Here is a 24,431-nt window from a genome sequence, read left to right as displayed (position 1 = left end):
TAGTTTTTGAGTCCAGGCCCACAAGTCGCAGAACTCATTGCAAGCAAATTACACACATCACTGTGAATTAAGTTAAAGAATACTGCAGTCTACAATGGGATTGGCTTTGGATTTATCATGTATGGGTTTAATTCTGTATTTTATTTTCCCTGAAAACTGTTTGCAAATACCAATCAGTCATTCAGTATCTGCTGTAACAAGCTGTCACATTGTATAGAAAAACAAGGCAGTATTTTTCTGTTTAATTTTCCTGAAGATTTGTGTATTAAAATGTGCCGCACTTTCATTATTTCCACTCAGCAGGTGCACGTTGTGACAACTGAAGATCTGAAGTCAAACATTTACTCCATTAACCAAGTAAGGCCAATTCCCTCATTAAGCCTGCATTAACTCATCCCATTATTTTCTTGAAGAACAGTTTGCAGGAGTGATTTTGAAGGTATTTTATACACAAAAGATGCAACTTTGCTCATTATTGAAGGTGTTGTGGATTGGATACTGGAAAATTATATGAAAAACACCTATTTAGGATTTGCAAAAATATAACGTGATCTAGACTGCTCTTTAGCTTACTTCCTTGATTTATTTTAGAAGAAACAATTTTGGCATGAACCACATCCCACAGATGATACTTCCTCTGTCTCTGTGTCTCTGTCTCTGTGTCTCTCTGTCTCTCCCTCTCTGTCTCTCTCTCTCTGTCTCGTCAGAAGGTTGAGACTTTTAAATCACATTTTAAGACTTAAAAATATTTATCTACCCTTACCCATTTTGAGATTCAAATCACACCCATCTTCTCGGGTCATCCCAAAAGGGACCAGCTTTATTCAGAGACGTGAGGGGGAGTGTTCCCGTCATTCTGGTTAATCGTCACCTCTTAAACAACACTAGTAAAACTGATTAACTGGCTGTTAACCTCAGTGCTGTTTGTGGGGACCTTTTATTGTACTCCTGTACTCGTACAAATTAAAGATACGGAAAAAATACAACAGATACAAATTCAAATGCTGACTTTCAATGCTTTCTTTTAAAATTATTTTTTAAAACAGTTACTAACCTGATTTCTGCCTCTGCTGCTTTCAGTAAGCATGAGTTCTTTAATGGTAGTTAGTTAAATTGTACTGTAATAATGGCTTTTTTTTTATTAAAGGTTGTTCTACCAATACCTGGTAACAGTGTCCAGTATCCACGCAACAAACTGGCATTGTGGTATCAAGAAACTTTGGCTCGGGATGGACTGAAGGAATGTAAGTTTAGAATCCCTGCACTGCAACTGAACATTCCTGGGTGCTACCGGCGCCTCCTAGCACAGCCTCAGCAACTGCAGTTTTGGTGGTTAGAGGACAAGGAAGCTCCTTTTGCAAAAGAAGGCTGTGAACTTGTAACTGATGACTCCAAACAGCCTCACAAAGTGAGAGACTCTCTTTCTGTGTCCTTCAGCCTGAATTCGTCATGCTATGCGACAGTCTGTTTGAGAGAAATCATGAAATGCAATGTGTAATTCTTTACAATTTATTTTATTAAAGTTAGCCATAGCCTGCCAATCTTCCATATTGTTACAGAAGGTCAGAATGCGTTTTGGATATTTGTTTATCTGTGAAAGCCACTCAAGAACAATTGATGTATTTCTATGTACCACTGTTCATACAGTTGAAGCTGTTACAAATTTATTTGGTCCATCAACGTGGGAGAGTGGCAGTGGTCAGAGGAATCATGGTGGACGACAGTCCCAGATGTTGAGAAGGCATGAGGGGCGTGGAAACTTTCTTCCAGAAACGTGGGGCCAATCATAAGAGGAATGCTCTGTCTGCTGCCCGTCCCAACATTTGCGCAAGGTCTGAAAGGTTCCACCCTCTCTCCTAGAAATGGCGCAATACTAAAGGAAGACAGACAGCAAGAAAAATAGAAGGAGAAAGCTGTAGGAAAAGACTCAAATTGCAGGTGATACAAGCCAAGTTGAGGGAGCTTATTAAATATATATTTTAGGCATGGAATCTTTGTCTTTTGGCTGTTCATAGTGTAAATTTGTTAAGTTTCACCCCAGAGATTGTTACAGGTCTTGGCCGATCGAACAGTTGGTTTAGATAGAGCAACGTTATCTTGAATACTGACAGATTTTCACAGCATAAACTAGGAGTGGCCCGTGTTACCTGCTCCTGAAGTTTAAGGTGTCCTCCTGCTCTGTATTCCTAATATTTAGAATTAGCAGATATAAAACGTGTATGTATCTTCTTAAGCTAACAAGGTGTAGAGCTGTTTGAACGCAGCAGGCCAAGCAGCATCAGAAGAGCAGGAAAGCTGACATTTCGTGTCTGGACCCTTCATCAGAAATGACAGCCTTCCTGCTCCTCTGATGCTGCCTGGCCTGCTGTGTTCATCCAGCTCTACACAGTGTTATCTCAGATTCTCCAGTATCGGCAGTTCCCACTATCTCTGAACATTTTTTTTAAGAACTAGATTTTCACTGGAGGACTTGAAAATGATTCAATGTCTCTCATCCAAGCACTGTTCCATAATATACAAAGTTAATGAAGACAAACAACCATTTAACAACATTGTGGAGAGCGTAGCAACAAGATGTGCATGTATGCGGCCAATACAGCATTGATGGAAACTTTGTTTTTTAGTAGCAGTGGTGTACATGCAACCTAAACCCAAAGTCAGGATGTTCATGCAGCTCTACACTTGTTACCTGGATTGAGATTCTGCTTTACTCAGAATCATTAAAACAGGCACAGCACAACAGAAGGTCACATGGCTCCTCATGTCTGGGTCAGCTCTCTGACAGAGAAGCTCAGCGAGTTACATTCCCTCACCCTTTCTCCTACATAATTCTTTCTTTGGGTGTTTACTCAATATCTCTTTTTAAACAAAAACCCGATTGTATCTGACTTCACCATGCTGCCAGGCCGTGCATTCCATAATCGAACCATTCACTTCATACTTACGAGTCAGGTCAGCTCTTCACAACCAGAAATTTGAACTTGTTAGTGTGAGCACAGCCATAATTACATGCCTTCGGTCAGTCTGTAAAACCAGAAGGTACTTAGAGGAGTAGATGTTTTAAAAAACAGGTGCCTGCTTTTAATGTTCTCTTTTGAAGTTGTAAGTTGGAATCAAAAATTGTTTCCAGAGTTCACATACATAACTTGTAAATCCACCTCAGTGCACTGAATTACTTACTTTCTCTTGATTTTAAGATAAAAAGATCTTTCCTTGATAAAGTGTTTGGTCCGTACACATCTATAAACCTAGCCTCCAAAGTAATAACATGTTCAAGAGCAGAGTGGTAGGTAAAACTTGCAATTGTTTGTCTTTATTAAGACCATTTATCTGAGATTGAACAAAGATAAATCAACTTTTAAAATTCACTCATGGGATGTGGGTATCACTGGCTGGCCAGCATTTCTTGCCCATCCCTAGTTGCCCTTGAGAAGGTGGTGGTGAGCTGCCTCCTTGAATTGATATAATCCACCTGTTATAGGTTGACTCAAATTGCCATTAGAGGATTTTGACCCACTGACAGCGAAAGAAGAGTCAGGATGGTGATTGGCTTGGAGGGGAACTTCAAGGTAGTGATGTTCCCATGTACCTGCTGCCCTTGTCCTTCTAGATGAAAGTGGTCGTGGGTTTGGAGGGTGCTGTCTGAGGATCTTTGGTGAATTTTCTGCCGTGTATCTTGTAAATAGTACACGGTGCTACTGGCCGTGCGTTATGGTGGGAGTGGATGCTTGTGAATGTATTACCAATCAAGCAGGTTGCTTTGCCTGGATAGTATTGAGCTTCTTGAGTATTGTTGGAGCTGCACCCATCCAGCCAAATGGGGATAATTCCATCACACTCCTGATCTTTGCCTTATGGATGGTAGGCAGGTATTGCCTGGTTTTATATATCAGCAATGTTACTTGCCACTGGTCAGCCCAAGTATGGATATATTACCCAACCAGATAGTTCCAATAGCCCGCACTTGGTCCATATCCCTCTCAACCGTTCCCATCCATGTACCTCTCCAAATGTTTTTTAAATGTTGCTATTGTATCTGCCTCAACAACTTTCTCTGGCAGCCCATTCCATAAACACACCACTCTCTGTGTGGAGAAGTTGCCCCTGAGGTCCTCCTTAAATCTGTCCCACTCATCTTAAACCTCTGCCCTCGTGTTTTCAATAGAAAAAGACTATATGCATTCATTCTATCAATGCTTCTATACACCTCAATAAGGCCACCCCTCGGGCTGCTATGTTCCTTGAAGTAAAGTCGTATCCTGGTCTAACTCTCCTTATAACTCTTCTTTGCACACTTTCTAGTTTGACTATGTCTTTCCTATGACAGGGTGACCAAAACTGTACACAGTACTCTAAGTGCGGCCTCACCAATGACTTATACAATTGTATAAGTCCCAACTCCTATATTTAATGCCTCGACTGTGTAAGGCCAGCGTTCCAAATGCCTTCTTTACCACCGTGCCCACCTGTGATGCTGCTTTCAACAAACTATGTACTTGTACTCCTCGGTCCCTCTGTTCCACAACACGCCCTGAGGACCTTAACATTTACTGTACAAGTCCTACTTTGGTCTGACTTTCCAAAGTACAACACCTCACATTTATCTGTATTGAATTGCATTTGCCAATCCTCAGCCCATTTCACCATCTGATCAAGATCCCTCTGTAATTTTTGATAACCTTCCTCTTTATCAAAGATACCCCATAATTTTCTATCATCTGCAAACTTGCTAATCATGCTTTGTAGATTCACATCCAGATCATTTATGTAAATAACAAAGGTCCCAGCACTGACCCCTTTGGCACATCACTAGTCACAGGCCTCTAGTCCAAGAAAGAACCTACAACCATCACCCTCTGCTTCCTACCTTTGAACTAATTTTGAATCCAATGACTAGCCTGCCATGCTTGTTGCATTTGAACATGGACTGCTTTAGTTTCTGAGGACCCACGAATGGTGCTGCACACATTGTGCAGTCATTGGTGAACATTTCTGACCTTGTGATGAAGGAAAGGTTACTGATGGAGCAGCTGAAGATGGTTGGGCCTAGGACACTACCCTGAAGAACTCCTGCACAGATGCCTGGAGCTAAGATATGTGACCTCCAACAGATGCAACCATCTTCTCCTGTGCCAGGTAAGACTCCACCCAGTGGAGAGTTGACCCTGGTACCCTAGCATAACTGGAAGAATTGGGTTCCTTGATGCCAGACTCAGTTAAATGCGACCTTGATGTCAAGGGCCGTCGCACTCGCATTTGGCTTTTTTGTCCATGTTTGAACCAGGGCTGGGATGAGGTCAGGAGCTGAGTGGCCCTGGCAGAACCCAAACTGGGCGTCACTGAGCAGGCGCTGCTTGATAACACTGTTGATGACACTTTCTGTCACTTCACTGATAATTTAGAGTAGGCTGATTAGGCAGTAATTGTCTGGATTAGATTTGTCCTGCTTTTTGTGTACAGGACATACCTCGGCAATTTTCCATATTGTCAGGTAGATGCCAGTGTTGTAACTGTACTGGAAGAACTTGACTAGGGGAGCAGCAAATTGCTGTTGCGGCCTACAGCCTTTGCAGCGTCCAGTGTCTCCAACCATTTCTTGATATCACGTGGAGTGAATCGAATTGGCTGAAGAGTGGTATCTGTAATGCTGGGGACCACCGAAGGAGGCAGAAATGGATCATCCACTCGGCACTTCTGGCTGAAGATTGCTGCGAATGCTTCAGCCTTATCTTTCCATATACTGAAGTGTGTGCCCATTATAAAAGATAATGTTTTAGAAATTACAAGCATGCAATCATTTATCAAATATTAACTTTTAAATGAAATATGTTATGTCTGTGTAATATAATAGACAACACATTGGTAACTCTTAGGAACTCTAAAAAGAAAATGAATATAATGGAATTCTACAGTGGAAGATCTATATATTTAAACACTGCAATCAACTGGGACATGCAGTCCTCTCACTGCTGGCAGTATTTAGAATTATATTAGAAGATGAGAATTATTTGACAGAGGTTTCGACCACCTTACAGATTCAGTCAGCTACAGGCCAGGAATCCAAAATTGGATTTAAACGTAAATGGGGAAGAGAGGTACCAGCTGTAAAACCACATTCCTCGAACTGGGTCCCTGCGATACTTCGAATGGAGAGAGTCACTTTTGGGGAGGGGGAGGGAGAACAGAGAGAACTGGGAGGGACAGTTCAAGGTTTTAGAAAATGAAGTTTTCATTTTAACAGATAATGATATAGAAGAATTTCAAAATTGTGGCAAAGCTCCAAGATATGTCACTTATTTTTTTAAGCGTGCCCGACGGTCAGTCAAACCTCTGCATTTTTGGCAGCCTATTGCATAATCACATTGAAGTAACTATTCCTGTTCAAATCATGCCTGAAGCAATGCATGCAGAGAAAATGTGCCATGTTCTTCTTTAGGTAGGAAATACTCCACCTGCTGTTTAAAAGAGCTCATGTTGTTGTTGGTCACGTCAGCAGATAACTTTTTAAAGGTCTCCTGTTGTCATTACACATGGGAAATATTCCCATGCAACTGTCCAACTCCTGCACACTGTGTAAATGGACTCTGAATGTGTATACAAGAGCAGGAATAAACTACTGAGGATGTACAACACTCTGGTCAGATCATGTTTGGAATATTGTAAGCAGTTTTGGGTTCTAGATGTGCTGGCCTTGGAGGAGATCCAGAGGAGATTGACAAGAATGACCTCAGGGATAAAGGACTTGTCAAGTTTAGGAATCTGAGTCTGCTCTCGTTCTCATCGAAACTTACAGAACACTGGACAGAGGCCTGGATGGAGACGACACGGAGAAGATGTTTCCACTAGTAGGAGAGGCTAGGACCTAAGGCCACAGGATCAGAGTGAAGGGATGACCCTTTAGAACTGGAGGAGGAGTTTCTTCAGCCAGAGGGTGGTGAATCTGTGGAACTCATTACCTCTGCAGGCCAATCAGTGAGTATATTTAAGGCATTGATAATTCACTTCTAGATCAGTGAGGGGATCAAGGCTTACAGGGAGAAAGCAGGAGAATGGGGTTGAGGAACATATCAGCCTTGATAAAATGGCAGAGCTCTCAATGGGCTGAATGGCCTAATTCTGCTGCTATTTCTTGTGGTCTTCTTGTTTTGTGTTCATATTCTTTCTGCTGCCAAAAATGGTCCGATATTTTATTGTGCTATACTTTGATCAGCCGCATCTCATTCGTTTTAATGGATGATTCCACGTTCATGGTCTTGTCAACCATCACATAGTTATCTTCATCACATCTCTCTGGTAAGCATCAGATATTTGGATGTGGGCCCAGTGGTTCTGGTGCTGATGCTGAATGAGGAGGATTGGAAACACATTCCAAGGCAGCAACCTCATCTGATTTGTGGCCTGCAGGAGGACAAACTCTTTAGATCTAAATTAACTGTCCTCAAATTCGCAGATCTGTGTCTTAGGAGTTACCAGTGAGCTGAAATCTAAAACCTGCCAGTGTTCAATTAGGCGACAATCTCTTTCTGCTATCAAGGATGACTTTGACCCCACAGTGGCTGGCTGTGATGGTTGTTTCATATATTGAAACAGGGCCAAATTCCCAATTTCTCTTAAAGTTGTGAAAATTGATACTTTTAATGCAAGTGACTTTAGGTGAATCATGGGACGCATGGGGACTAATGTTAAAGCCAGGTTCCTTCAGTCATTACTTGCCCAGAAAAAAAAAGCAGTTGAATAAGTGTGTGATAGATGTGTAGCACTGGATATTCTGAGTTGAAATAACTTGCAAAATTAAATACATCAACTAAGTACAATATTATATACAATATTAAATAAAAGTCCATGCATTTGAATTTTCAGATTAACCAGTTTCCATCTAGTGACAGAGGTTGAGTTGTGCAGGGAGCTGCTGAGTTCCAACACTGTCTGCACAACCAATAGCTGCCAATAGATGGAGCCCTTGAGTGCAAGCTTGGAGCAGTAGCCAAAGTGGAGAGGGTCTTCAGTCATTAAGGGAAGGGCTGAAGAAAAGAACAGTGGGAGTGAGACAAGGCAGGGCTAAGAATGGAGGAAGGTAAAACCAAATGGAAGTATGCCACCCTACCTGTAGCCGACGTCAAGTGCGGGGTGGTGCGGAGATGGCGTCTCCAGGTAGTGAGGCTGGGGGGGGGAGTGATGGCGATGGTGGAAGTTGAGACTGGGGATGAGAAGGCGCCACTGAAAGGAGGGAAGCTGTGCAGGAGGCAAGAATGGGAGTGGGAGCAGACAATACCGAGATGCCATTTCTTAAACTATAAATGCCAATGCAATTTAAAGAAGTATGCCTTGAATTAAAATGACAATCATGTCCAATAGTGGGCGCTATAAAATGCAGACTCCATGTATTTGATGATTACCTTGGTTGTGATTATAACTTAAGTCAGAGTGTCACAGACCGGATAAATACCGGCAGCCATTCTTTTATTCATCTTAGACTGAGATATTTGAGCTATGCTTCGGACTCCTTGAACAATGCACATGGCCTGGGATCAGGAATATTGGGCTGGATTTTCTAAGGAGTGGAAATTGTGTGCAGAAGGTCACCTGGCTGTGTTTTTACGTCAAGCTCTGTTAAATCTTTCATTTTCGGGTCTTTGTAACCAAGTGGGCACCAGTGAGTGGTGACTTTCTGCACTTTTCGCTGTACTCATGTATTCCTATACTCAGTACATGTGACAAATAAATCAAACCATAATTTATAGCTTCAGAATCTCATGCAGCCACTTTGACAGCTGCTGTGAAAGGGTAAAATCGTAAGGTTTATGTGAAGCTAGTCTGCTGGAAATGCAGGGTGCCAAGTGGTTGTGGGGGTGTAGAGTTCCAGGGGGCCAGGTATGTGACAGAAGGGTCGATAAGGAGATCAAAGGTTACAGGGAGGAGGCAGGAGAATGGGGTTGAGAAGCCTATCAGCCATGCTGCAATGGCAGGGCAGACTGGATGGGCCGAATGTCTCAGCGAGTGTTGAGGGGAGGTTGGGCCCTATGGGAGATATCGACTCATGTGGCTGAAGGGGTGTATCAGACATAATGGGAACTGCAGATGCTGGAGAATCCAAGATAATAAAGTGTGAAGCTGGATGAACACAGCAGGCCAAGCAGCATCTCAGGAGCACAAAGGCTGACGTTTTGGGCCTAGACCCTTCATCAGAGAGGGGGATGGGGTGAGGGTTCTGGAATAAATAGGGAGAGAGGGGGAGGCGGACCGAAGATGGAGAGAAAAGAAGATAGGTGGAGAGGAGAGTATAGGTGGGGAGGTAGGGAGGGGATAGGTCAGTCCAGGGAAGACGGACAGGTCAAGGAGGTGGGATGAGGTTAGTAGGTAGGAGATGGAGGTGCGGCTTGGGGTGGGAGGAAGGGATGGGTGAGAGGAAGAACAGGTTAGGGAAGCAGAGACACAGGCTGGGCTGGTTTTGGGATGCAGTGGGGGGGGGGGGATGAACTGGGTTGGTTTTGGGATGCGGTGGGGGAAGGGGAGATTTTGAAGCTGGTGAAGTCCACATTGATACCATTGGGCTGCAGGGTTCCCAAGCAGAATATGAGTTGCTGTTCCTGCAACCTTCGGGTGGCATCATTGTGGCACTGCAGGAGGCCCATGATGGACATGTCATCTAAAGAATGGGAGGGGGAGTTGAAATGGTTCGCGACTGGGAGGTGCAGTTGTGTATTGCGAACTGAGCAGAGGTGTTCTGCAAAGCGGCCCCCAAGCCTCCGCTTGGTTTCCCCAATGTAGAGGAAGCCACACCGGCTACAATGGATACAGTATACCACATTGGCAGATGTGCAGGTGAACCTCTGCTTAATATGGAAAGTCATCTTTGGGGCCTGGGATAGGGGTGAGGGAGGAGGTGTGGGTGCAAGTGTAGCATTTCCTGTGGTTGCAGGGGAAGGTGCCGGGTGTGGTGGGGTTGGAGGGCAGTGTGGAGCGAACAAGGGAGCCACGGAGAGAGTGGTCTCTCCGGAAAGCAGACAAGGGTGGGGGTGGAAAATTGTCTTGGGTGGTGGGGTCGGATTGTAGATGGCGGAAGTGTCGGAGGATGATGCGTTGTATCCGGAGGTTGGTGGGGTGGTGTGTGAGAACGAGGGGGATCCTCTTTGGGCGGTTGTAGTGGGGACGGGGTGTGAGGGATGTGTTGCGGGAAATGCAGGAGACGTGGTCGAGGGCTTTCTCGACCACTGTGGGGGGAAAGTTGCGGTCCTTGAAGAACTTGGACATCTGGGATGTGCGGGAGTGAAATTTATTCCAGAACCCTCACCCCATCCCCTTCTCTGATGAAGGGTCTAGGCCCGAAATGTCAGCCTTTGTGCTCCTGAGATGCTGCTTGGCCTGCTGTGTTCATCCAGCTTCACACTTTATTATCTTGGTTGAAGGGGTGTGTTGGTTCCGCAGGGTGATGTGGGGTGTTGGGTTGTAGGGCAAGCGGGGACTGGGTCCAGCCTCAGGCGGGGCTGATGGAACTATGTCAGGGGGATGGGGAGTTTGTGTCTGGAGTGGGGTGGAGGGGGAAGGATGTTTGGCCAGGATTAGACTCCACGGTGTAGGTTAATGCTGACACAGCATATAGTACTGGCAGGTGTACCCCTCCTAGTGCCCGTGTAATACTGTTGCTGTTTAAAGGGACCTCAAATTACTTAAAACAGAGAGCACCAACCCCACAGAAGGAAAGACTTGCCCCATCCATTCCAGCCATTTTCAGCTCCGTTGCACGTTTGTTATTTACAGAATGATTAAACGAAACAGCACTCACGCTTCATGCACAGAGACAAAGGCTATAAGACGATGATGCAGGAGCAAAGGTAGGCCATTCAGCCCATTGTGTGCACCATTCACTGTGAACATGACTGAACGCTAGTCCTTAATTCCACTTTTCACTATAAGCCTCGATTTCCTTGCTTATTAAAATGCCTATCTGGTGTTTGAATATGTTTAACAACTCGATCTCTATGGCCCTCTGTTGTAAAAGTTTCCACGGATTGACTACACTCAGAGAAGAAATTCCTCCTCATTGGGTGACTCCTTACTCTGAGGTTGTGCCATTTGGTCCTAGACTATCCCAAAAGGGGATATAGCCCTCCTGCTTTAACCTGTCTAAGCATTTTGAATGTTCCAGTAAGGTCGCCTGTTATCCTTCTAAACTTCAATGAGAACAGGCCCAACCTACTCAACCTCTCCTCAAAAGGTGTTCCATCCAACTTGGGATGAGTCTAGTGATGGACTGCTTCCAATGCTAATATATGACTGCCTCCCCCATTTGAACCAGGGTGTTGCTGACTGCCGATGATCTTATCACCTTCCCTCCAATGCTGTACCCTCTGCCTCCCCCTTTTGTTCCTCTTCATAATTTTTATCCCACCTACATCTCAGCATGGTCTAATTCCCACAGTAAAGTTCTCCAGCTTCATTCCCGGCCTCTAATACATCCTGCACACCCACTCGCCCACCACCATCACCACTTGACTTTCAATGGATGGACCACCCATCCCTTCAACTGATTTGAAGAGACAACGCTGACTGATGACTGGCCAGACCCTTGACTGATCTCCGTGCAGGCACCCAGCTGACTTCCCATGCCTCCTGTTTGCATTGGACCCACAGGGTTGCCCATGGCCCACTGCCCAGACTGCAGAGATGATCGTGCCCCTGACCTCCCTAAGCAGTCGACTGATTGTGCCCAAGCTCCTGAACTGTTATCTGAGGTGGCCCTTGACTTACTGAGTCACAACCCCTCTGCTTTAAGTACAGTCGCCCTCGGTCAAGTTGGAGTCTGAGTCGTGACCCTCATGTGCTTGAAGCACATGCAGTGTGTTTGCTGTGCTTGTGCAAGATTGATGTAGCATACTGCCACATGGCATCACTTCTGCTCTCTTTTCTGTGATCACCGCTGGCAAGCAAGACAGAAAGACGGTCAGTCTGTGAGCATTGGATGAGGGGGCAAAGCAAAAAAAAAGGTAAACTGTGAACTTCAAAGCAGGCGCTCCCCCTCTCTCCCTATTTATTCCTGTTCCCTCTCCCCATCCCTCTCTCTGATGAAGGTCTAGGCCTGAAACGTCAGCTTTTGTGCTCCTGAGATGCTGCTTGGCTTGCCGTGTTCATTTTGTTTTCTTGGATTCTCCAGCATCTGCAGTTCCCATTTTCTCAGATTGCAAAGTGAGTGAACGTGAAGAGCACACAAGGAACCCTGAGGTGCACCCTGGCTGATTCTGTGAGCTGGCTGCCCCCGCCCCTCTCTGTGCACAAAATGTCCTAGCAGCAGCATTCCAATGATAAGTGCCAGGAGGTCTCAAAATGCAGCATTGAGATTCAGAGCCAACTTGTGAATTGAATTGTGATATGCAATTAAGGTGCAGTCGGGCTGGTACATTTCAGATGCCAAGGTCTGTGCATCAGCACTGCCCATGGAGTTTGCTCTGAAATGTTGGAGCCTAGTGTGAAAGGTCAGAGGAATCAGCAGTAGCCAAGTAACCGTACTGACTTCCACGTCAGGAATTCTCACCGTCTGGATTCTATGTAGCAGATGGGGGAATGGGAAACTGCATACCAATGAGGTGTTTTTGGGGAATTATCAGTGTGTCAATGCATTCAGATTGACCCCTCGCTGTTCAATACTGAGAATGTCATCTCACTATTCAACACTTGATTAGAAAATGTAACTTTTGGTGTTGACATTGAGAAATTCCTCACTGGCCATCTCACGATTTTTCCAACTTTCTTGTCAATGCCTGTGTTGTTCAGGGGGGCCTGGAAGATTTTGAAATTAATTAAAACAAAAACAATTGTGTAAGGAGTTGGATTTAAGGTCAGACACATTTGTATTGAATAATGGAGTAGGCTCAAAGGATCACATAATCTAGACCTGCTGCTATTCCTTATTTTCCTGTGTTGCACATATGTCTTTGAATGTTGTAGAGCAGATGAAGCACTATGAAGAAAAAGTGACTAGAAATCAGCAATGTACATGTTGCGTGCATTGCACAAGGAGCACCTCTCATGTGGCTGCCCTGGAATGGCTTGTGAAGCACTTTGGAGTTGAACAGCATGTGTTGAAGTAGCGCTCCTTGCCAATTGTACCTCCTTCCATTGAGCCTGGATCATTCCTCTTATGGACTCAATTCCATTGATGCCGAGAAAGCTCTTTCCTCTGCTGGATTTCTGTCTGCATCAGCTTAATTGAAAAACCTGCAAGTTTTGGGACTGTTTGAAGAATCTTCATTGTGTTGGTTGAAATTATTTCAGACAGAAACTGGCTGTTACGTCATTTCGAACAACAAAATTCAACCAGGGTGCACCTCAGGTCTCCTTACGTGTGCTCTTCACGTTCACTCACTTTGTAGTTTCCTTCTGGTCTGGCTGATGCAATGTTTATTCCAGTCATTACAGGGTATTTTGTAAACTACATTGATCCTGCATGTCATGGGTATGGTGTCTTTGGTCTGTGTCAGTGTTACTGTAAAGTGGCTGTGCATTTGTGCACTACAATGATTTTTTTTTTCTTCATTCATTCACAGGATGAGGGCATTGCTGCTAGGCAGCATTTATTGTCCATCCCTAATTGCCCAGAGGGCAGTTAAGGGTCAACCAAATTGCTGTGGATCTGGAGTCACATGTAGGCCAGACCAGGTAAGGATAGCAGATTTCCTTCCCTAAAGGGCATTAGTGAACCAGATGGGTTTTTCCAACAATCAACAATGGATTCATAGTCACCATTAGATTCCAGATATTTTATTGAATTCAAATTCCACCATCTGCCATGGTGGGATTCGAACCCAGGTCCCCAGAACATTATCTCTGGATTAACTGTCCACCGATAATACCACTCCTCTCTCACTCACCTCTCCACGTGGTTTCCTAGTGATTAACTGTCCACCGATAATACCACTCCTCTCTCACTCACCTCTCCACGTGGTTTCCTAGTGATTGTTGGAGTCTCATTGTCAGTTCTAATATGTTCTTGATATAGGGTAGTGTGGCCAGTGTATTGGTGCATACTGTGTCTTCTTGCCATTGCCTATCTAGTAGGTACCTGTTGATGAAGTTGTTGGGATATCTGTTGTTAGCAAAGACCTTGCTCTTCCTCCTTCCTGTATAGTTCTGACTTGTTGCAATGAGTTGTGGCACGTTTGAATAGTGTCCTAACACAGCTTTGTTTGTGGACATTGGGGTGATTTGCTGTAGAAATTGAGGATTTGGTCAGTGTGGGTTGCTTCCTGATATACTCTGGTTTGAAACTCTCTGTTGGTCATTTGTTCTACCCTGATGTCTAAGAATAGAAGTTCATTGTTGTCTTCCTCTTCTCTCATAAATTTGATCCCGATGAAAATGTTGTTGATGAGATGGTGTGTCTCCTCTAATTTGGTGCGGTTAATGATGCCAAACACATTGTCCATGTATCAGAGCCACAGTTTTGGCTGTATGAGGGGGAGGGCAGAGTGCTTCAGTCCTTGCATGACTGCCTCTGCAATAAGTCCTGATTCTAATGGTACTGAATAATTTTATAGGCATTAATTTTGATTACCTTTGGTGACCAAGCATAAGGATTATAGCAGTTATCTGATGAACATCGTAATGTGGAACTGTTTGTTTGTTTTGCTGTTGATTAGTAAGAAGACATCTTCAACTTTTGAAACATGGAAGGTGAAAGGAAGAGAATATGAACATAAAGTTAGGAGCAGAAGTAGGCCATTTGGCTCTCAAGCTTGCTCCACCATTCAATAAGATTATGGCTGATCGTTTTGTGTTTAGCATTTCACGTTTTCATTGACCCACAATGACCCCGATTCCCCTGCCCAACTAGAATCTCTCTACCTCAGTCTTAAAAATATTCAACGACCACCACCTTCACGGCTTTTCACACCATGTTATCTCAACTTCATATTATGCTCCATTTGACAGATCTTTGCCCACTCACAGCCAACCTGTATCTGACTGCAACCTGTTTTGTCCTACTCACAACATATTTTCCTACTGATATATGTGGCATCAGCAGATTTAGTTACCAGGCCTTTACTCCCCTTATCCAAGTCATTGATATAAATTGCAAATGATTGAGGCGCCCACAGACCCTACTAGTCAAATCCTGCTGTTCGGAAACATACCCATTTGCACAAACTCTGTGTTTTACCAGCCCTTCAATCTCTAGCAATGTAAATATGTTATCCCTTCACCGTGAGCTCCTACTTTGTACAATAATCTGTTATGTATCCACTTGTCAAAATACAGCAATACAATGCAGCACTGGAACAGGCCCTTTGGTCCACCAAGCCTGTGCCAATTCCTAATCCTATTTAGACTCACTGCGTATTGCCCATACACAGTTTCTATCCCTCTATTCGCCTCCCATTCCTGTGTCTATTGAGATATGCCTTAAACTTTGCCAACATATCTGCTTCCACCACCACCACTAGCAGTGCATTCCAGGCACCCTCTACGTGAAAAGTTTTCCCTGCACTTCTCCGCTAAACTTTCCCCCTCTCACCTTCAACCTGTGCCCTTTTGTAGGTGACCTTTCCTCTGTGGGGAAAAAGCCTCTGACTATCCACCCCATCAGTTCATTACATCAACAGACTCATCTTTACCCACAGTACCTGTGAAACATTCAACAACTCCTACAGCTTTCAATCCATTTTTTTTTAATGATTTCCCTTTCTCATGCTGACACTTGATGATTACCCTGAGTTTGTCTGAATGCAAGCAATAATGTCCGTAATGATTGATTTGACTCCTTCCCTACAGCAAATAGATGTTCTTATTTCTGCCTCACTCACTTCTTGCATAGAGGAGTTACATTTGATATTTTCTGGTGTGATGAAACCTTTCCAGAATGGAGCAAACTTTGGAAAACTGAAACCGATGCATCAACTAGTCCATTAGCCAGCTGTTTTAAAAGCCAGGACTGGAATCCGTCAAACCCGGGGATCTGTCAGCCTGAAGCTGGATCAGTTTGTTCAGTATCACTTCCACCGTGATTGTAAGTTCACTAAATTCCTCTCTTCCTTTCACCTCCCTGATTTACAGCTATTACTGGAAATTTTTTTGTAATGGTTATGTTTGTACTCAGAACATGATTTATCTCTTTATTCACTTTCTTGCATTCCACGATGTACTACACTGTTGAAAAAATCTTTTTGCTTGTTATTAAAACCAAGGCTTGACCAAGGGCTTTTTTTTAAATGCTTTCAAAGGATGTGAGTGCTGTTGGCCAGCCCAGCATTTTTATTACTGTAATTGCCCAGAGGACTGTAGACAGTCAACCACATTACTATGGGTCTGGAGTCACCTGGAGGCAAGACAAGGTCAGGATGGCAGTTTCCTTCCCCAAAGAATGTGAGTGAACCAGATGGGTTTTTCCTGACAGTCATCGTCATCATTACCATTAACAATGGTCATCATTAGACTCTTAATTTTATATTTTTATGTTGAATGCAAATTCTACTATCTGCCAGGTTCGAATCCTGCGTACCCAGGACATAACCTCGGTCTCTGGATTAATAGCCCAGTGATAATACAACGAGGCCAATGCCTCACCTTGAAGCGATTGCCTAATGTTGGGAATTTAAAGAAAAATCTAAAAGATATTGCAATAGCTTTAAGTTTTGATCTGAGCCTGTCGTAATGTCTTTGAGAAAAATATTTAATTTATTGCTGCTTTTCATCAAATGGAAAAATTTACTGAAGAGTAATACTTCTATTCTCAATATAACTCCGAATGTTAACAGGAAAAGGCTTCACACAATTACTTATTTAAAACCTAGCAAACATTGTGTGGGTAACAATGACAACTATGCAGTGACGATTCTCAATCAGCAACGATGAACGAGTTTATTTGATTGTGTTGGCTGAAGGAGCTATGATCTTCGCAACATCCATGGCTGCAGTAGGTCGTGTCTCACTTAATAGCTCATTTGACTAATGGTGTTGCAATGATGAGGTCATCAGTAATGCAGTGAGCTGTCAGCCTGAATTCTCGGCTCAAATTTCAATATAGGATTTGAACCTGTGACTTTCTGATACAGATACGTGTTTCTATTAAATAAAATTGAACTGTTGTCCTTTCCTTTCATAGGGCACCCACAATGCAGAAGGAGGCCATTCAGCCCATCAGGTCTGCATTTCCCATGGCTAGTCCACCTAGCCTACACATCGCTGGACACTATGAGCAATTTAGCATGGCCAGTCCCCCTAACCAGCACATGTTTGGATTGTGGGTGCAAACTAGAGCACCTGACAGAAACCCACACGGGCACAGGGAAATTCTGCAAACTCCACGCAGACGGTAGCCCATGGCTGCGATCGAACCCAGGTTGCTGGCTCTGTGAGGCAGCACTGCTGACTAGGGTACCAATGTAATAATTAAGAGAAAAGCTAGAAATAGCACTACTGTGACCTTGTCATATAAATACACCTAAAGCATTAATTTGACTATTTATTTCTATTGAGCATTTCGAGCATGTTTACTTTGAGCATTTTGTTTCCAGTATCCAGCCTTTTGAGTTTTTCTTCGGAGGTGAGCATTCAGACAGAGCAGTTTTATGGGAGTCAAGAGGGTCACAGCCAAAGGATATGGGATAGGCATACTGAGATGAGGAGAAATTTCTTCACCCAGAGAGTGGTGAGCCTGTGGCATTCTCTGCCACACAAAATGGTTGAGGCAAAAACGCTGAATGTTTTCAAGAAGGAGTTAGAAATAGTTATTAGGGCTAAAGGGATCAAAGGGTATGGGGGTGGGGTGGAATAGGAAAAAGATACTGAGTTGGCTGAGCAACTATGATCATATTGAGAGATAGTAGGGACTGCCAGTGCTGGAGTCTGAGATAACACAGCGTGGATCTGGATGAACACAACAGGCCAGGCAGCATCAGAGGAGCAGGAAGGCTGACGTTTTGGGTCTGGGCCCTTCTTCGGGGAAAAAAAATGATCATATTTTACGGCAGGACAGGATCAAAGGTTCAAATGGCCTAATCTTGCTTCTTTTTTGTATGTTTCCATGTTTCTATGAGAGTTTTGGATCACGAAATCGCCCGCTGCCAAACATAGGTAAAAATGGAATGTTTTGTTCAGTGCTGTGTCTTTTTTTACCTCAATATATTCATTGGAAGTGGGCATTGCTGGCTGGCTAGAATTTTGTACCCATTCCTAATTGCTCTGGAGTAGGTGATGGTGAGATGCCTTCTTAAGTCACTCCAGTCCTTGGGAGTTAGAGAAGTCCACAGCGTTGTTTGGAAGAGAGTTCCAGGATTTTGTCCCAGAGACTTTGAAGGAATGGCTGTATAATTCCAATGAACATAGTTTGTCCAGGTCAGTGGAGAGTATTCCATCACCCTCCTGACTTGAGAGGTTTTGGGAAGAAAGGAGGTGAGTTATTTGCACAGAATTCCTAGCCTCTTGTACTTGCATTATTTACACGGTAGACTAGTTCAATTGTTCTGTCATTCAATGTCAGGACATTGTGAAATTTTACTCAGAAATTTCTGCCTCTGCATATGTTTTTTTCATTGACACGGCTTAATTTTAAGCTGTATTTTTGCAATCTGCACAGTAGATGGCAGCACTGCATTATTCTATGGAAATCATGGCAGAACGAAGAGGCCCTGCTGATTGCATTCTGGTGGATGTCTGTACATAATTTACCACTTGGTGGGTTTAAGCTTGTTTTAAACTGCTAATAAAAAGTTGGGATGATTTCCACAGAATTTTTCTAATGATATAGTGCACATTTCCAGGTAGTTTGAAAAACTTCATGAAAACAAACTTTGAACTGTTTGAGAGAGATAATGGGAACTACAGATGCTGGAGAATCCAAGATAATAAAATGTGAGATAATAAAATGTGAGGCTGGATGAACACAGCAGGCCAAGCAGCATCTCAGGAGCACAAAAGCTGACGTTTCGGGCCTAGACCCTTCATCAGAGAGGGGGATGGGGGGAGGGAACTGGAATAAATAGGGAGAGAGGGGGAGGCGGACCGAAGATGGAGAGTAAAGAAGATAGGTGGAGAGGGTGTAGGTGGGGAGGTAGGGAGGGGATAGGTCAGTCCAGGGAAGACGGACAGGTCAAGGAGGTGGGATGGGGTTAGTAGGTAGCGGGGGGTGCGGCTTGGGGTGGGAGGAAGGGATGGGTGAGAGGAAGAACAGGTTAGGGAGGCAGAGACAGGTTGGACTGGTTTTGGGATGCAGTGGGTGGGGGGGAAGAGCTGGGCTGGTTGTGTGGTGCAGTGGGGGGAGGGGATGAACTGGGCTGGTTTAGGGATGCAGTGGGGGAAGGGGAGATTTTGAAACTGGTGAAGTCCACATTGATACCATATGGCTGCAGGGTTCCCAGGCGGAATATGAGTTGCTGTTCCTTCAACCTTCGGGTGGCATCATTGTGGCAGTGCAGGAGGCCCATGATGGACATGTCATCAAGAGAATGGGAGGGGGAGTGGAAATGGTTTGCGACTGGGAGGTGCAGTTGTTTGTTGCGAACTGAGCGGAGGTGTTCTGCAAAGCGGTCCCCAAGCCTCCGCTTGGTTTCCCCAATGTAGAGGAAGCCGCACCGGGTACAGTGGATGCAGTATACCACATTGGCAGATGTGCAGGTGAACCTCTGCTTAATGTGGAATGTCATCTTGGGGCCTGGGATGGGGGTGAGGGAGGAGGTGTGGGGACAAGTGTAGCATTTCCTGCGGTTGCAGGGGGAGGTGCCGGGTGTGGTGGGGTTGGAGGGCAGTGTGGAGCGAACAAGGGAGTCACGGAGAGAGTGGTCTCTCCGGAAAGCAGACAGGGGAGGGGATGGAAAAATGTCTTGGGTGGTGGGGTCGGATTGTAAATGGCGGAAGTGTCGGAGGATAATGCGTTGTATCCGGAGGTTGGTAGGGTGGTGTGTGAGAACGAGGGGGATCCTCTTGGGGCGGTTGTGGCGGGGGCGGGGTGTGAGGGATGTGTCGCGGGAGACGCGGTCAAGGGCGTTCTCAATCACCGTGGGGGGAAAGTTGCGGTCCTTAAAGAACTTGGACATCTGGGATGTGCGGGAGTGGAATGTCTTATCGTGGGAGCAGATGCGGCGGAGGCGGAGGAATTGGAATAGGGGATGGAATTTTTGCAGGAGGGTGGGTGGGAGGAGGTGTATTCTAGGTAGCTGTGGGAGTCGGTGGGCTTGAAATGGACATCAGTTACAAGCTGGTTGCCTGAGATGGAGACTGAGAGGTCCAGGAAGGTGAGGGATGTGCTGGAGATGGCCCAGGTGAACTGAAGGTTCCTTGTTCGCTCCACACTGCCCTCCAACCCCACCACACCCGGCACCTTCCCCTGCAACCGCAGGAAATGCTACACTTGTCTCCTCACCTCCTCCCTCACCCCCATCCCAGGCCCCAAGATGACATTCCACATTAAGCAGAGGTTCACCTGCACATCTGCCAATGTGGTATACTGCATCCAATGTACCCGGTGCGGCTTCCTCTACATTGGGGAAACCAAGCGGAGGCTTGGGGACCGCTTTGCAGAACACCTCCGCTCAGTTCGCAACAAACAACTGCACCTCCCAGTCGCAAACCATTTCCACTCCCCCTCCCATTCTCTTGATGACAAGTCCATCATGGGCCTCCTGCACTGCCACAATGATGCCACCCGAAGGTTGCAGGAACAGCAACTCATATTCCGCCTGGGGACCCTGCAGCCATATGGTATCAATGTGGACTTCACCAGTTTCAAAATCTCCCCTTCCCCCACTGCATCCCTAAACCAGCCCAGTTCATCCCCTCCCCCCACTGCACCACACAACCAGCCCAGCTCTTCCCCCCCACCCACTGCATCCCAAAACCAGTCCAACCTGTCTCTGCCTCCCTAACCGGTTCTTCCTCTCACCCATCCCTTCCTCCCACCCCAAGCCGCACCCCCAGCTACCTACTAACCTCATCCCACCTCCTTGACCTGTCCGTCTTCCCTGGACTGACCTATCCCCTCCCTACCTCCCCACCTACACCCTCTCCACCTATCTTCTTTACTCTCCATCTTCGGTCCGCCTCCCCCTCTCTCCCTATTTATTCCAGTTCCCTCCCCCCATCCCCCTCTCTGATGAAGGGTCTAGGCCCGAAACGTCAGCTTTTGTGCTCCTGAGATGCTGCTTGGCCTGCTGTGTTCATCCAGCCTCACATTTTGAACTGTTTGAATTGGGTTGAGGTAAATGTTGGGATTCTTTTCAATAATGTAAATGTGTCTTTGCAACTGAAGGGGTGAGTTACGAGCTAGCAAAGAGTGGGAGTGGAGGTGGATGATGACGTAACCACACAAGTGCCTCAAGGCTAGCTTGTAAATCTCTTCCAGTATTTTTGAAGGGATCATTGTTTTTTAAGTGGAAGGTAATTGTCAGGATAAGGAAGATGAGGTATACATGTTTAGCCTCAGAGATGCACTGCTCCTTGGCTTTATTGGATCTATTATGGTTTATACACCCATTTTGAAAGTTTATTGATATCTTCTTATATTTGCAAATAGTCTTCTTTGTTGTTCATGAAAACCTACAACAACATGGTAGAGGTTTGGAACTTGGTTCCACTTGTGGGAAAGAAAATAATTTGGGTCCAGGAATATAAGGTAGCCATGAATAAATCTGAAGAGAGTTGAGAATATGGAGCTTGAAGTGAAAAGCCACCATAGCCCATAGAGAACTATAGGCTGCTCACTCATTAGAGACAGACAACTGGCAGTGAGTTGAATCTGAGGGTGATCATACTTAAGGTGAGGTTGAGAAGACTTGGTCTTCACAGTAAACTCAGCTGATATGGGAATTGAATCTATGAGGATGGCTTCCATCTGCATAGCAAGTCAGCTGTCCTGTCAACTGAATAACCAGTATGTGAGTTGAGCAGGATAAATATGGAACTCAATAAACACATATGAGTAGTGCTGCTTTGGTTAAATGAAACACATGTGGTTGTGTGGCAGTTGTGCGCATGGATATGTTAGGCCGAACAGCTTGTTTCTGTGCTGTACATTTTATTAATGCATCATATGTGGGCAGCTCTTTAATTTTATTAGACTATGAGCCTTGACACAGTGCAGAGAATGTGACTTTTTTTAATACAGATAACTACACTCCAGAGGTGCATTATTAGGAAATCTGTAGAATACAGCAACAAATGGTTAAGACTTTTATAATAGTCTAAAGAAAACTCGAGGCCAGCAATCCCACGTCAATGAAACAAATCCGGATCATACTGAAGTTAATGGGTTGCTTGTTTGCTTATAGAGCATAGAACAGTACAGCCTGAGTAGCATGCTGTCAGAAAATCGACAAAACTGTTCTAAGTACTTGTGGTGCCTGAGACTTACACTAACTGAAACAGTTTTAAAATGGAAAAGTAATGTGGGATTTCAGTAGCTGCAGTGATCATATGACCAGATATTACCGTCAATGGAAAAAGCAAAATTATCTGAATTGAAGTTACCATTTTACCTAAATGCACCGAAACCAGTTAATTGAGTAAGGCATCAGAAAACCATTGTCTCCTGTTTTGATTTGCATTTGTGTGAGAAGTTACATATGTTGGACATGAAAGGGTTGCCTGCAAATATGATGTGGTATGGAAAGAAAATAGAGTCAGGCTTGGGAATACACAATTGACCCATACTAGAAAGAAAATAACTTGATAATAGCAGGACCTGGAAGGATCTCTCTCTCGCTCTCGCTCTCGCTGTCTCTCGTGCTCTCTCTCTCGCGCTCTCTCTCTCTCTTCCTCTCTTGGGTCAGAGAGTTTGAGCTGTAGGGAGAGGCTAAATAGGCTGGGACTATTTTCTCTGGAGCATCAGAGGCTGAAGGGTGACCTATAGCAGATTACAAAATGATAAGGGACATGGATTAGAGTGAATAGTCAAGGTCTTTTTCCCAGGATAGGGGAGTCCAAAACTAGAGGGCATAGGTTTAAGGTGAGATGGCAGAGATTTCAAAGGAACCTAAGGGGCAAGTTTTCCATGCAGAGGTAAGTGTGTATATGGAATGAGCTGCCAGAGGTGGTGGTGGAGGATGGTACAAATAGAACATTTAAAAGGCATCTGGATGGGTATATGAATAAGAAGGGTTTACAGGGATATGGGCCAAATGCTGGCAAATGGAACTAGATTAATTTGGGATATCTGGTTGGCTTGGATGAGTTGAACCAAAGAGTCTGTTTCCATGCTGTACATCTCTATAACTGTCTCTCTCACTCTCTAATCTCTTTCTCTCTCTCTGTCTATCTTCTTCAACCCTCACAATTCAAAGGCTATAACAATTTTTTAAGTCTTTGTTCTTTTGTTTCTTCCTTTTAAAGACATCCTTCTTCCTTTTAAAACATTACACCCGTGTTTGCACATACGCTTGAAAAATTTATTATTTTTCTCAGAGTTAGCAAATAATGAAAATTCCACATTTTTAGCACATCAGAAAGAAAACTTTAGTCTTAAATTTGTCTAGTATAGTGTTTTAATCGAAGTGTGATATAGTTGAAATTCACCCCTCTTCACCTGGTTGCAACAAAATATGCATAAATCTCAGTGTTAACAGCTTAACAGAGTCATCTCTATTATAAAGCCTGACAAACAGGAATACAAAATTATCTAGAGCCTTGAGTGAGCTGCGTCCAATGCCATTTTGTTTATCCTGATTAGGTACAACCATTCGGGACATTAAGATATGTCATCTGTAAGCCATGCACCCACACAATCCTGTACTGCAAACTGGAAGCAAAGGAACAGAATGACCGTCATGAGGCATAAAAGAATGGACTTAGAAAATTCAGGCTACCGATTTATAATAGGAACTAGACTGGATAGGGTCAAATTGCAAATTGAGAATGGAGAGCAGACCACAAGAAAAAGTTGTACAGCAGTCCCATGGTTCGATAGATCTTTAAAATCTTTGGCAAAGATCTGTAGCTTGGATTGTTGACTTGCTCGTTGAGATGGCTTGTTCTCGTTCAGACGTTTCATCACTGTGCTAGGTGACGTCATCTGTGAAGCCTCCTATGAAACAATGTTATTATTCTACTCTGCTTGGAATTTATACTGTTCGGCCCATTCTAGTGATTAGTGTCGTTTCCGGTTTTGATCTGTATGGGTTTGTATATGAGGTCCAATTCTATGTACTTGTTGACTGCATTGCGGGTGGAGAACCATGCCTCTAGGAGTTCCTGTGCATGTCTACGTTTGGCGTGGGCTACTATGGTTACATTGTCTCAGTTAAACTGATGGCCTTCATTGCCTGAGCGTACCAATATTGAGGAGAGTTTGTCGTGCTGTTTTGCTGCTAGCTGACGTTCATGTATTCTGATGGCTAGTTTCCTTCATGTCTGTCCGATGTTATGTTTGTGGCAGTCGTTGTATGGTATTTTATGAACCACATTGGTTCTTCATATTATGGATGTGGGATCTTTATTCCTTGTGAGCGTTT

General features: G+C 44.5%; 1 protein-coding gene across 2 annotated transcripts in view; it reads left to right on the top strand.

Annotated features, from left to right (window-relative positions):
- The window catches only part of pus7l (pseudouridine synthase 7 like), a 28,753-nt gene extending 26,528 nt beyond the window's left edge, over positions 1-2,225 (top strand). For both annotated transcript variants that reach the window (XM_048548351.2, XM_048548350.1), the window contains exons 8-9: positions 301-357; positions 1,148-2,225. In XM_048548351.2, coding sequence (XP_048404308.1) covers positions 301-357; positions 1,148-1,498 — 408 coding nt within the window. In that variant the 3' untranslated portion in view covers positions 1,499-2,225. The remainder of the gene's footprint in view (positions 1-300; positions 358-1,147) is intronic.
- Positions 2,226-24,431: the final 22,206 nt, after the last annotated feature.

Source organism: Stegostoma tigrinum, chromosome 18 (assembly GCF_030684315.1).
Source record: "Stegostoma tigrinum isolate sSteTig4 chromosome 18, sSteTig4.hap1, whole genome shotgun sequence".
Taxonomy (NCBI): Eukaryota; Metazoa; Chordata; class Chondrichthyes; order Orectolobiformes; family Stegostomatidae; genus Stegostoma; species Stegostoma tigrinum.
The sequence above is the reverse complement of the archived record's forward strand: the minus strand, read 5'-3'. Positions and strand labels throughout refer to the sequence as shown.